This window comes from Rhinolophus sinicus, linkage group LG11, assembly GCF_036562045.2.
Source record: "Rhinolophus sinicus isolate RSC01 linkage group LG11, ASM3656204v1, whole genome shotgun sequence".
In the NCBI taxonomy this organism is placed as follows: domain Eukaryota; kingdom Metazoa; phylum Chordata; class Mammalia; order Chiroptera; family Rhinolophidae; genus Rhinolophus; species Rhinolophus sinicus.
In genome coordinates this window covers 40,357,622-40,369,737 of record NC_133760.1, presented here as the reverse complement: position 1 = coordinate 40,369,737, position 12,116 = coordinate 40,357,622, and the positions used below count along the sequence as shown (strand labels likewise).

Below are 12,116 nucleotides of genomic sequence, written 5' to 3'. Positions count from 1 at the left end.
CCTATGCCATAAACAAAATGTTAAAAACTATTTTAATCATATTTTGAGAACACAGGACCCTGGCTTGAATTTTCTCCAAATAAAGATGTCCAGAAATCACCAGCTTCCTGTAAGTTAGGATTCTCTGACTCTGTCGTGATGACTAGTAATTGACTGTGTCCATGGCAAATATTAGCTGCTTAAAAGCTACAGGATGAAGGCCCAAACGGTTTCTATTTTAATGTAAAGTCATCTTGTCTTATAAGTTATATATTTTCACATTTTTTTAAATAGTAGTTCCATCGTATAATCTTCTTGGTTTGCTCTTAGATGAAGGATGGTTGGACGTTGTCCAGTCTTTAATTAGAGTAATTCCATTGGAAGATCCTTTGGGACCAGCTGTTATAACATTGTTACTAGATGAATGTCCATTGCCCACTAAGGTAAGTTAATAGTTATCATTTATGGAACTGTCATCTTATACTTAAACACAGGATGAATGACCACAAAGAACATGTGATATAATGCATTTCTTCTTCATGCATTTGGGGTTTGTTTTATTCAATATTAATTTCATTATGTAAACTTGTTTTTTGTTACTAATGAAGTGCTACATCCTCTTATCAATAGCTTACTATAAAGCTTTAGTTTAAAATGTTAAAAATGGAAACATTTATATCTGAAATACAATCTTTGTTTGTAAACTAGAAGAGAATGTTCAGTTGCTGAGTGGATTTTCTTACGTTTCTCTAAACAGTTTCCTCGTAACAACATTTTAAAACATTTTCTACTAAGAGAAAAAACTATTATGCTGAAAGCACTTTTGAGTCTTACTCAAACATTAAAGATTAGTATAACTTTGATTATCCCTTACATAGAACAAAAGTATCAATCTTTTCATTGCTTTATTCCATATGTTCTATGGAATCTGTTTTTTAAAATTTTGCACTCTGGCATCTTTCATTGGTTTAAGCCTCAGACAGTTAGTCCCAACATGGAAAAACATGGACAGAAAGGAAAAAAATCTTTGGCCTGGTTACTGATGAATTGACCTTTGCCAAGGCCTATGAGAGGTTTCTGTTATAATTTGCCTCAAAACTGGTGAGATTTGTTCTTGCTTGGTTAAAAGAATTTTTTGAGTAATTTTAAACATCACTAGGCCCTATTGTTATAAATTATAGTGGCATTTGGGTAGATTTAGTCTACCCAAATGAATAATGATTTAATGATTCAAGACTATATGGCACATGTTTGACACAACTGGTGCATTTTGAAAGAAATGGAATCTAGCAATTCATGTAAGAAAACTTTCAGGTTGATCAAATAATAGTTCCCAGCAATAATGGTGTTATTGGGTATATTATATCATTTTTGTATGGTTATTCTGAGATAATTTAACACCTGGTTATACCTTTTGTCTAACAGAATTACTTTGGGGGACAAAAACCTAAGTAGTATATTTATCAACTATACTTGTTCATTTTTGTTTTTAGGATGCACTCCAGAAATTGACAGAAATTCTCAATTTAAATGGCGAAGTAGCTTGCCAGGACTCAGGTCATCCTGCCAAACACAGGAACACATCTGCTGTCCTAGGCTGCTTGGCCGAGAAGCTAGCAGGTAACTCTGGGAAGCTCCACCAAGGAAGACCTTAAGTTGTTTGACATTAAGGGGAAGGTTGCACTACAGGTCTTTGATCAGACCTGCTTTACCATAGAGAAGTGTCTCAAAAAAAAGAGGAACAGGGATAACTGGGAAAAAAATTAGAGGCCACAGAGGTAATCTAATTTAGCATTGAGGATATTTAGTGGGAAATTTAAAAGAAAAAGTTTTACTTATTTGCTTTAAAATTAAGAATAGGAGAAAAGGCTAAATTCAGTATAATAAATAAAGATTATATATGTACGTGTATGTATACAATGTACAAATACACACACACTTTATAAAATTTAGCTAGGTAATGGAGATGCACAGGGTAGGGGAAGAGGAAAAGGAACTTTAAATTGGAGCAATTCCTGAGAAGCAGCAGATATTTAACTTGTTTATGAATATTTTAGGAAAGTTAATGTTAAAGTACAGGTGAATAATTCAGCTAGTTATATGATATATGGTAGACGCAACAATGGATTAGAAATCAAAGCACATGGGTGCTGGTCCCAACTCCACTGTGTGCTCCCCAAGTGTCCTGGAGTAGGTCACTTCACTTGGGGGCTCAGTTGCTTAACTGTGAAATGGGGACAGTACTATGTCCTGCCTCAGAGCACTAGGCTTGAATAAGATAATACGCGGGAGAATACTATGTAAAAGAGTTCTACCAAAATAATGTTATTAGTAGTTACTGATTCAAAATAATATGGCATATTTAATTATATTCAGTGTTTGTTGTATTCGTCTAGGTCCTGCAAGTATAGGTTTACTTAGCCCAGGAATACTGGAATATTTGCTACAGTGTCTGGTAAGTGAGACATCAAAGCTAGTTATTTTTAGTCATCTAGAATTGTGCATTTTTCTCAAATTGCCAGCTTAGCCACTGGCACAGAGAATGGAATCAGTTCTAAGTTTTATTTGCAGGTGTTTCCTGAGTGTTTATTCCCTCCTATGTTTAAAAAAAAAAAAAAAGTGAGGGTGGGATAGGAATTTATTACAAGCAAAAACAGCTGAGTTGGTCTGGTTTTAAATTTAGTTATAAGATAGCCGCTATGATTGGCTTTTGTGTGTGTGTCCTTAGAGTCTGCCAAATGGTAGGCAGTAGGGACCTCCCCAGTGGAAACAGAATTACTTGGCATTCTAAGCCAGAAAACCCTCAGGTCAGATTCCCATTGTTTATAAATCTCTGTTCCTCCTTCCCTCCTCCTTCCCTCCTGCTCTTAAAACTGTTGCTGAGGATTTATTTGATATATTGTCTGCGAAGCTTGTGGTTTGCTGCAGCTGTGCTGTCAGATGTCTCACACTGCTAGACTGCAGTCTTGACTGGTCTGTATTTTTTAAAGTTATTTTTGCAGGCCTAGTGATCATTGGCCTTTTTCAAAGTCTGAAAGACCTTATTTTTCAGTGCCTGTATGAGATGTACTTAAAATACTTAACACTGTGTTAAGAAGCACTCTGGGGATACAGAAGTAACATAGCAGTCCTTTGACGTCAAGAAGTTTCCAGGTTAGTTGAGGGAACAAAACTACTCAGACAAGACAATAAGCCTCCATTTATGACAGGATATAATAAGGGCGAAATCACTTCTTTCGGACTGAGTGCCATAAGAGTTCTGAGAAGGTGGTTGAGAGGTGGGAGATCTAGGTGGTGAGAGCTGGGACAGGCTCGGGAGACAGGCTTCTGATGAAGGTGGAACCTCAAGTGGGTCACACCATATAGTTAGGATTTGATTGTGCACAGGGGAGGAAAAATGGGTTTCTTGGCTAAGGGCACATGACCAGCAGAAGCTCAGAGGTAGACAGAACTGTATTCCTGGCATATTACAGAGAATTGTCTGGTCAGAAGATAGTGAACAGAGATAGGAAGACATAGACTGAACAGCCAGGAAGGGAGGGCTCAGGGCCTGAAAAGTCAAACAGTGGGATTGAGAATGGACATGGCAGGAAGCAGGGTGCTGAACAGGCTTGGCAGCAGGGGAACATGATGGTTAGATGAGCTTTGCAGAACTTACTTGGGCTCCAGGGAAGTGAGTGGAATCCTCTGATGTTCTAGAGCTTCTTTGCAGGCTCTTAACCTAGCTGTGTGAAAGGATGGCTGTGAGATGTGATGTTAAGCCAATAGGTCTTTCTTTAAATATAAACATGTGGCATGAACTTAAATGTAACTGAAAGAGCTCATTTGTTGCTCTCTCCCACCTACCATCAGCATTTATGGAATTCCTTTCAGAGAACAGATTGAAAACTAAGCCATTAGTTGTTAATTTCATTATTATTTTGGAACATGACAGTGATGAATTGTTCCTTTTAGGGTTGTGAATAGAAAGTCATTTTTTGCCACAATTCTAGGTTTCTGTTTGACTTGCTTAAACAAATGTAAGAATCAGCTTTATTTTATTTAACAAAGCCCTAATATAAATGTTACTAAGTAAAACAATAGTGCGTTTAACAAGATACTGTTGAAATTTCCATATCTATAAATGAACCCAGTAACCTGGTTCTTCATTACTAACAATATTAGCAAATGGATATTCGAGGACTTGAATGAGTGCAACTTTTCTGACTGCTCCAACAAAAATCTACCACAGACTGGGTAAGACGAGGAAGTGGATAACTTGCCGCCTCTGCAGGGAAATGATGTTTTTGTTTTTTGTTTTTTTATCTTTTGTTGTCTTTCAGAAGTTACAGTCCCACCCCACAGTCATGCTTTTTGCACTTATCGCACTGGAAAAGTTTGCACAGACAAGTAGGTATAGTGACTTCTTGCACTAATGATCTTACGTATTGGTTGTACGTATCGGTTGTTAAAAATCTTACTTTTCTTAGTTACTGGATGAGTTGATGCTTTGAATCCCATCAAACGTGTACATTCTGTTTTTGTCTGTGTAGACACCTCAAAGCCAGTGAGATGTAACAGGGATATAGGCAAGCGTTTTCTCACCTAAGAATCAAAACTTGGTGACTATGATTTTAGTGATGAGGTTGCTACTTTCTAGAAAATATCAGAGCTCTTGGGCTATGTCATTACTCTAGTTTCCAAGTTCTCTGATTGCCTCTCCTCACTTGTGTCCCCACCACTAATTTGCCCAGTAAATCATCTTACTCTTTCATGGTTAATTCAAGGTTCATGTCTTTCCAAACAGGTGAAAATAAACTGACTATCTCTGAATCCAGTATTAGTGACCGGCTTGTCACATTGGAGTCCTGGGCTGATGATCATGATTATCTGAAACGTCAAGTTGGTTTCTGTGCCCAGTGGAGCTTAGACAATCTCTGTGAGTAGGAAATGTCCTTTATTAAATGCCTGTTTCCATTCCCAAACCCATTTCTTATATAGGTTCACTGGTCTTCAATTTGTAATAGTGAGTGTGAGTTTTTCCTTATAAGATCTTCTACTGGGAGGTTGGCTGTATTCTAGCAGAAAAGCATTGTAGGGACCTGTCAAACAAGAACTATATGAAATGCTTCTAATTCCAGCACTCTCGTATTCAAAAACTTTTGCTGGTTTCTTGTTTTCCTGCTGCATCAAAGCTGTTAATCAGATCACACTGTCCAATCAACTGTTCCCCATGCAAACTGTCCTACACCAGGTCCCAATCATTCCCACCTCCGGGCCTGTGCCCCTCATTTGGAACTCCCTCTCTCTACTTTTCTCATTGTTTCAGCTTTGTGCTTCAAAACCCAAGTCATGTCTTGCCCACACAACGAGGGTTGCTCCTGACTTTTCTCTTTTTCTCCTCCAAGGAGAAAACTATACTGTAGCCTCCCTCCCCATCCAAGTTAGCACTGTAGTAAAGCACAGTTGGACGTGTGACCCCCTGCTCCTGCCGCAGCTGGGGAGTGCTTAGTGCACAGCCTGTGTAGTGCCAGGTAAAGAATCATTCTGAAAAAGTACAATTCAGATTTGTTGCATGCAAAATATAGGCAGACCTCTTTTTCTGTGCTTTGCTTTGTTGTGCCTCGCAGATATTGCATTTTTAAATACAAATTGAAGGCAAGACCCTCTACTAGCAAAAAATTATGACTCACTGAAGACTCAGATGATGGTTAGCATTTTTTAGCAATAAAGTATTTTTTAATTAAGGTATGCACATTGTTTTTTAGACACACTACTATTGTCCACTTAAGAGACTACAGTGTAGTGTAAACATAACCTTTAAATGTACTGGAAAACCAAAAAAACTCACGTGACTCACTTTATTGCAGTATTGGCTTGACTGCGGTGGTCTGCAACCAAACCCGCACTATCTCTGAAGTGTGCCTGTAATGGATACAGGGAACGGAAGCATAAACGTAGCAGGGCTGCCTTTCCTAGCTTGTTTGATTAATCTTCATATGGTAGTGGAGCAGGAAGCCAAGGTTATCCATCTACCGATTCTGCCATCTACGAGCACTTCTGCTGCTTGATGAGAATGGCAGCTAGCCATAATACTAGCTTTTCCCCCACAACAGCCTGCCTTAGAACCATGACCACTTTTCCTTTTGCAGTTTTGAAAGAAGGCAGGCAGCTGACCTATGAGAAAGTGGACTTGAATAGCATTAGGGCCATGCTGAATAGCAACGATGTCAGCGAGTACCTGAAGATCTCGCCTCATGGCTTGGAGGTAAAGCTTCTGCAGATGGACCATTCGGCGGAAAACCCTTGTTCTTATTCTCATGCCCTGCTTCTGAACAAAAGCAATTTCTTGCAGAGTCGGTGAAAGTTTATTCATTCTCTAAGCATGGTTGGAAGTGGGAGAGAGGGTGTTCAGGACATTATTTACTCCTTTATATCCCACATAGTGCTGTACATACAGGAAGCACTATAATATTTATTAGCTGGTTTAAATGCGTCTGTTTTTAATCTCTGCTGTTTTATTCAGCTAAAGGTACAGACTAGTGTTTCTAAAAGTAGCCCTTCCTTTTTTTAAACCCCTCATAGCCAGCTAGATTCAGTCTAGTGCTCTCCCTTCCCATGTATGTTGGAAATGCTGCTGGTTTTGTGGTGCAGGTTGATGAGAGAGCTGCTTACGTACAGGAAGGTACTGTAAGGCACCAGACATCACGATCAAAGAGCTGTTTGAAGAATGACTGCAAACAGCTCTTTGATCTTATATATTGCCAAATGCTTCGTGTAGTTCTCTGCTTTCAATTATTTTTACATACTGCATCTTATACCCTTCAATAGCCTTCTCTCCCTCCACCGTAACAAGTACAGGTTAACACAATGTTTATGCATTTGTAAAAGATTGTATTATGAGAGCAAAGCTCTGTAAATCAGTATTTAAAAATGAAGCCGTAGTCTTCACTAATTCTCACTGCAGCCATCCTTCAAGTCTTCCAATCCTATTAAAACTCCCTGGAAATAAAACTGTAAAATGGAGTTTGCTTCATTCAGTTTTGCACTTCTTGTCACAGAGGGAGCACAGAGAAGGAAACAGTAGTCCACCAGAAGCTTTTAACAAGGAAAAATACAGTGAACCTTCTGGGCAGTCAGTTATCCTTGGTGGTCTTCAGACATTAATGGTGGACTGTCATGCTGTTTGGTTTTGCCAGGCTCGCTGTGATGCTTCTTCTTTTGAAAGTGTGCGTTGCACCTTTTGTGTGGATGCTGGGGTGTGGTACTACGAGGTGACAGTGGTCACTTCTGGCGTCATGCAGATCGGCTGGGCCACACGAGACAGCAAATTTCTCAATCATGTGAGTACCCTGGAGAACTGTGCCAGTCGGGGCAACAGTAGTTTTTTGGCAAGTGGGTGGAGGATACTTAACATATTTTTGAGATAGGTTTGCACAATAGCCATTTCTTGGGCTGAACCACATGGTGCGGTGCCAAATCCCTAACAGTGGCTTGCTAAACTGATTCAGAAATAGGAAAACACAAGTGAAATTAAGTGCCCCTCAGCCTTTATTCCCTCAGGTTTTAAGTTCTCGTTAATTTTCCACCTGGAGGTTGGATGTGTCCTTCATCTTTGTAGGTTCTGCTCTGGCCCCACCCACATCTTTGGCTCGGTTTTTATATTGGGACCAATGATCATTTTCCCCTTGCATTTAAGCTTTAAGAATGTTGTAGGAATTCTCTTCCTGTCATTAAATATGAAATGTTGTCTTGACTTGTCTTACTTGATTTTTACCTTGTAATTAATAGGCACATTTGTTTTCAATATCTAGTATTTATCTTTTGTTATAGAAAGTGGTAATATAGAAGGGAAGATAAATCCATTAGAGGAAGCAGGACTGGGCTACCATTCCCTGAGTGGGAGAGGTTAGAGTTCCTCCCTTTCCTATAGATGTTGATTTCTTGCCACTTCATACCCATCTTATGCCCAGCCCAGTCGGCTTTCTTCTGTTATTCAAATTATAAGCTGTTTGGAATTAATCCAGCTTTGCAGGACTATTTTGTGGACATATGATTTATTTTTAAGCTGGGGAAAGCCTCTTGGATTATTTTGTTAACCTAAGTAAGTCTCCCATCTCATACGAAAGGTCCCAGGATGGGTTTTAGAAGTTATCCAACAAAATCAAACTAAACTTGCCTGCCATAAGCATAGTTTCTAAAGAGCCCTTTCAGAAAGGCTGTACAGCATCCCAGAATTTTTCATGGCATTTTACTGAACTCCTTGCTGAAGAGAGACAGATGGCAGGAAGAGGGCCAGTGGAGAGGACAGGTCGGGATTCTTGTCCATGGTGGAGAACTCAACCCCAGGCTGCTGTTGCTTTTGTTGGGAACCTTCCCTGATATAGGGCCCCCTAGTCAACCGGGCCTCAATCAAAACCTGGAAGTAGCAGGTCTGGAGAACAATGCCAGTTAGTCTCTCAGTGCCCAACTTGGGCCCTGATTTAAAGCAATTACACTGACCACCTGCCCCAAAAGATGTCCTAAAGATAATTTTTTAGGTCTTAAAAAAAAAACAAAAAACTGAATTTCCAGAGCACCTTCATTTCAGAGTATGTCATCTGATTCTCACAACAGTTTTTACTGTCACAATTTCTATTTCACAGATGAGAAAACTGAGACAGAATATGACATAAAGAAACTAGGACTAGAATTCAGTCTCCTTCCTATCCTAGTTGTTTTCTTTGCATTTGAAAATAGGGAGAATCTCAGAGAATTAGCTAATTTCCTCGTTCCAGAAAAATTGCTCCAGAATTAAAAGAAATACGGATTCCTCTAGGGAGGACGCTTCAGTATAAAATTCGTTTCTCCTAATTTGGCAGCGAACATACTAAAGATCTAGGTGTAGTGTGTCTGAGACTGAGACTGAATATTGCAAGTATTTTTTTAAGTGACCAGTGAAGTGGGGTTATGTTATCGGTGAATGAAGCTCATTTCTGCCACGTAGTTGTAGAAACTTTGGCTCTTTCAATTAAGAGGCTTAAAATGCTGTTTTCCTACCCTTGAAATGGCTTGATAGACTGTTAACTTCTTTCTTTAAAAAACAAAAACAAAACATTTTTCTCTGATCCAAGTATTGGTCGATTTCCCGTTAGAAATTGATAAAGTCTGATACATCTTTTCCCAAATGTAGGATTTTAATGATGTTGTCATACTTACAACTTTGCTTCAAATGGACGTTCTTCTGGTGATTGAGAATCTTTTTGCCTGTACAGACAAGGGTGGTTTTCTCGAATAAGTCATTCCCAGGATAAACCCAGTTTCTGAAGTCCATAGTGCTTCTCGTTTGAACTCTTACTGCTTGGGCCTCAGTTTTGAAAGGATGACGAAAGTGTTGGGCTCAGAGGTAGGTCCTTCAAATGAGAAGCCTGAGGATAGTTCTTGTTCAGGTCACCTACAGAGCAGTTTGTTTTGTTGTGTTGTGTATTTTTATGGGGGGTTGGGAGTAGCGAGTCTCTAAGGGTGCATCTTGCCTTTTTTAAAATGTCTTTGCCTTTTCAGGAACATTTACCGCAGATCTTTCCCTTACTCATCTCTAATCTTTTTGAGAGTTTGGGAAGGTATTATTCTCCCATTTAAAGATGAGGAGAATGAGGGTCAGAGAAAGTAATTAGAAACTTGCCCAAAGTCACCTACCCTCTGAGTGCTGGAGGAGAGAGCCCCTGCTCCTTCGCCTGTTGAAGCCTCTTACCTTGGAGAAAATGACTGTTATCTTAAATAGAAGAGGAATGACTGGGAAGGCTATTGGGGGCTCCCAAACTATTAAGGGGTTTGAGAACTAGACAGGCTCCAAGGCAATGTCCAAGGCTAAGACAGGAATTACAACAGCCAGTGTTTTAGGGGCCCGGATGCTCACATTTTGCAATCCATCCCTCCACATGGGGTCACTCACATCACACCAGGTGTCTGACGGGAGAATCCACTTGGCCAAGCCTAGGAGAATCACATCTTACCACTCTACTTCCAGAGCAGGAGGCAGGACACTGTATCTTCATTACATTCCCCATAACAGCAAAGGGTTGGGATGCAGGACAGCACTAAAAAGAATGGTGTCTGTCACGTGTGGCAGGATTCAGAATATTCCCCGAGTGACAAGCTATGGATAAACTTTCCTTTGTTTGTTTTTAGTAATGTTTCCATTACTAAAATATACGTGACCAGAAGCAGGCAGATCAAAATTATCACCGCAAGTACCCAGCTAGCTACCCTATTCTCTCATTTATCTGTGTCAGCCAACGGAAACCATAGTTAGTCCTGTTGGGAATGTTTTCAGGTTGAAGGCAAGTGTAGTACATCTAGATTGCTCTCTGAGATGTAAACTCAAAAGGCTGTTTAAAGTGCATCTCGTCTTGGCATACGTGCCTACTTCTTAGCCTGCAGATGTTGATCTGTGGTTAAAATTATTAGTGTTCCCTCTTTGTCTCCCAACGCCACTCTGTTGTGAATTTCATCCAGACATAGAAGACATTGCCTTGTAAAGTGCTCTTAACAACTCTGGTGGCTAGGAATCCTCTAGGAATTTCTTTCAAGTGTTCTGTCGAGGACTTCCTAGGACATTAGAAAGTTAAGATAGGAAAGAATTGCTTGCCTTTTGCCTGTGCCTCAACACCCATAAAAATTGTTCAGGCTTTGAAGGGGATAGATAACAAGGTGTTCTTTATAGTATAATAGACTGGTGAATTTCTTCTCTGCCTAAAGGCAGTTAGGTGCAAGTTCACTTAACACTTGAGTAGTCTGAATAGTACGTTCAGAACAGCTGATTCAGAAGTCTCACTTTGGAGAACACTCCTCCAAATTCAGGAGATTGCAGTCCAAGAATTCAGTGTGTTCTAGTCCAAGTAGTGAAGGAGTATGTGAGGGCCTTGTTCAGTGTGTCTCCTCAGTGCGTTATCCCATAGAATAGGTAGATCGGCACCAGGCCCTGCCATCTGAATTGGATTTGACCCACGTTTTCATTCCCTTTCTCCATTAGAATCTTCCACCCTTGACCCTTGACGGTAGCAGCTGTCTGATTTGTACACTTCCTCTATCTTATTTATTATTAATTATTCTTTATGTTTTTTATTATTTCCTCTATTTTTTATAAGCATTCAAAATAATTTCTGAAGATTCCCATCCACCCTTTTATGTTAACAATAAAATAATTGAGGTAATTAAAAGGCAGTAAGTGACAAGCTGCCAAGGACCTTCATGTTGCTCAAATTGAGCTGATCTCAAAATAGCTTTAGCTGATTTTCCACTATAACCTTTCTCTTGTCTCCAGTTTTGAAATCTGTGAGCGTGCGGGTGTTTTGAAATCTACTTTGATGTAAGAAGGGTGTTTACCCAGTAGCAGTGAAGTGGAAAGCACACCAGTCTTGGAATCAGAAGATCCAAACTTGACTGTTTTAGTAACATGTCCTTGGGCAAGCTGGTTGACCTCTCTGAGCCTTTATTTCCTCTTAAAATGGAGTATAATGCCACCAGCCTCAAGGCGGTTAGTGAGAATAAAATGAAGTAACCAATGGGAAACTTGATAAATATTTGCTGGTGAGGTAGGTCATTGTCTGGGCACTGGGAACCAGGACTCCAGGTCAGAATTTTGGTACCTTCAAGAACCATAGGTTCTCCCTTCATCTGGAAAGCTTAGAATTCCAGGCACCAGGGTAATGGTGGAGAAGGACGCACTGTCTTTTCCCAGAACACAGCAGGCCTTGCTGAACTTCTGGGCCTGTCTCCCTCCAGGAAGGCTACGGCATCGGGGACGATGAGTACTCCTGTGCGTACGATGGCTGCCGGCAGCTGATCTGGTACAACGCCAGAAGTAAGCCCCACCTGCACCCGTGCTGGAAGGAAGGTATTCATGCCTCTCCATCATGAATTTATCGACTCGGTTAAGACATTAGGTTATGAGGCAGCATCTATTATGTTAGGCCTTAAAATGTTCTAATGGAAGAATATGAAATGTGGAAAGGATTAGCCTTGGTATCCCCTGCCATGCATGTGAGTGGTGTTCACTCCCCGTGGAGCCCTTCTTTCAGCAAAAACATCTCAAGAGTATAAAATTCTTAATTTAGTGGGAAATGATCATCGTAAGGTTAATGTGAACTCTAGTTTCCTCTCTGGGTGTGTTTTGAATC

The 12,116-nt window shown here is 40.1% G+C and overlaps 1 protein-coding gene across 3 annotated transcripts in view; it reads left to right on the top strand.

Moving 5' to 3' along the window:
* The window catches only part of RSPRY1 (ring finger and SPRY domain containing 1), a 41,651-nt gene that overhangs the window by 17,266 nt on the left and 12,269 nt on the right, over positions 1 to 12,116 (top strand). For all 3 annotated transcript variants that reach the window (XM_019754250.2, XM_019754258.2, XM_074314833.1), the window contains exons 4-11: positions 310 to 422; positions 1,473 to 1,599; positions 2,376 to 2,434; positions 4,302 to 4,368; positions 4,766 to 4,897; positions 6,111 to 6,226; positions 7,158 to 7,301; positions 11,722 to 11,833. In XM_019754250.2, coding sequence (XP_019609809.1) covers positions 310 to 422; positions 1,473 to 1,599; positions 2,376 to 2,434; positions 4,302 to 4,368; positions 4,766 to 4,897; positions 6,111 to 6,226; positions 7,158 to 7,301; positions 11,722 to 11,833 — 870 coding nt within the window. The remainder of the gene's footprint in view (positions 1 to 309; positions 423 to 1,472; positions 1,600 to 2,375; positions 2,435 to 4,301; positions 4,369 to 4,765; positions 4,898 to 6,110; positions 6,227 to 7,157; positions 7,302 to 11,721; positions 11,834 to 12,116) is intronic.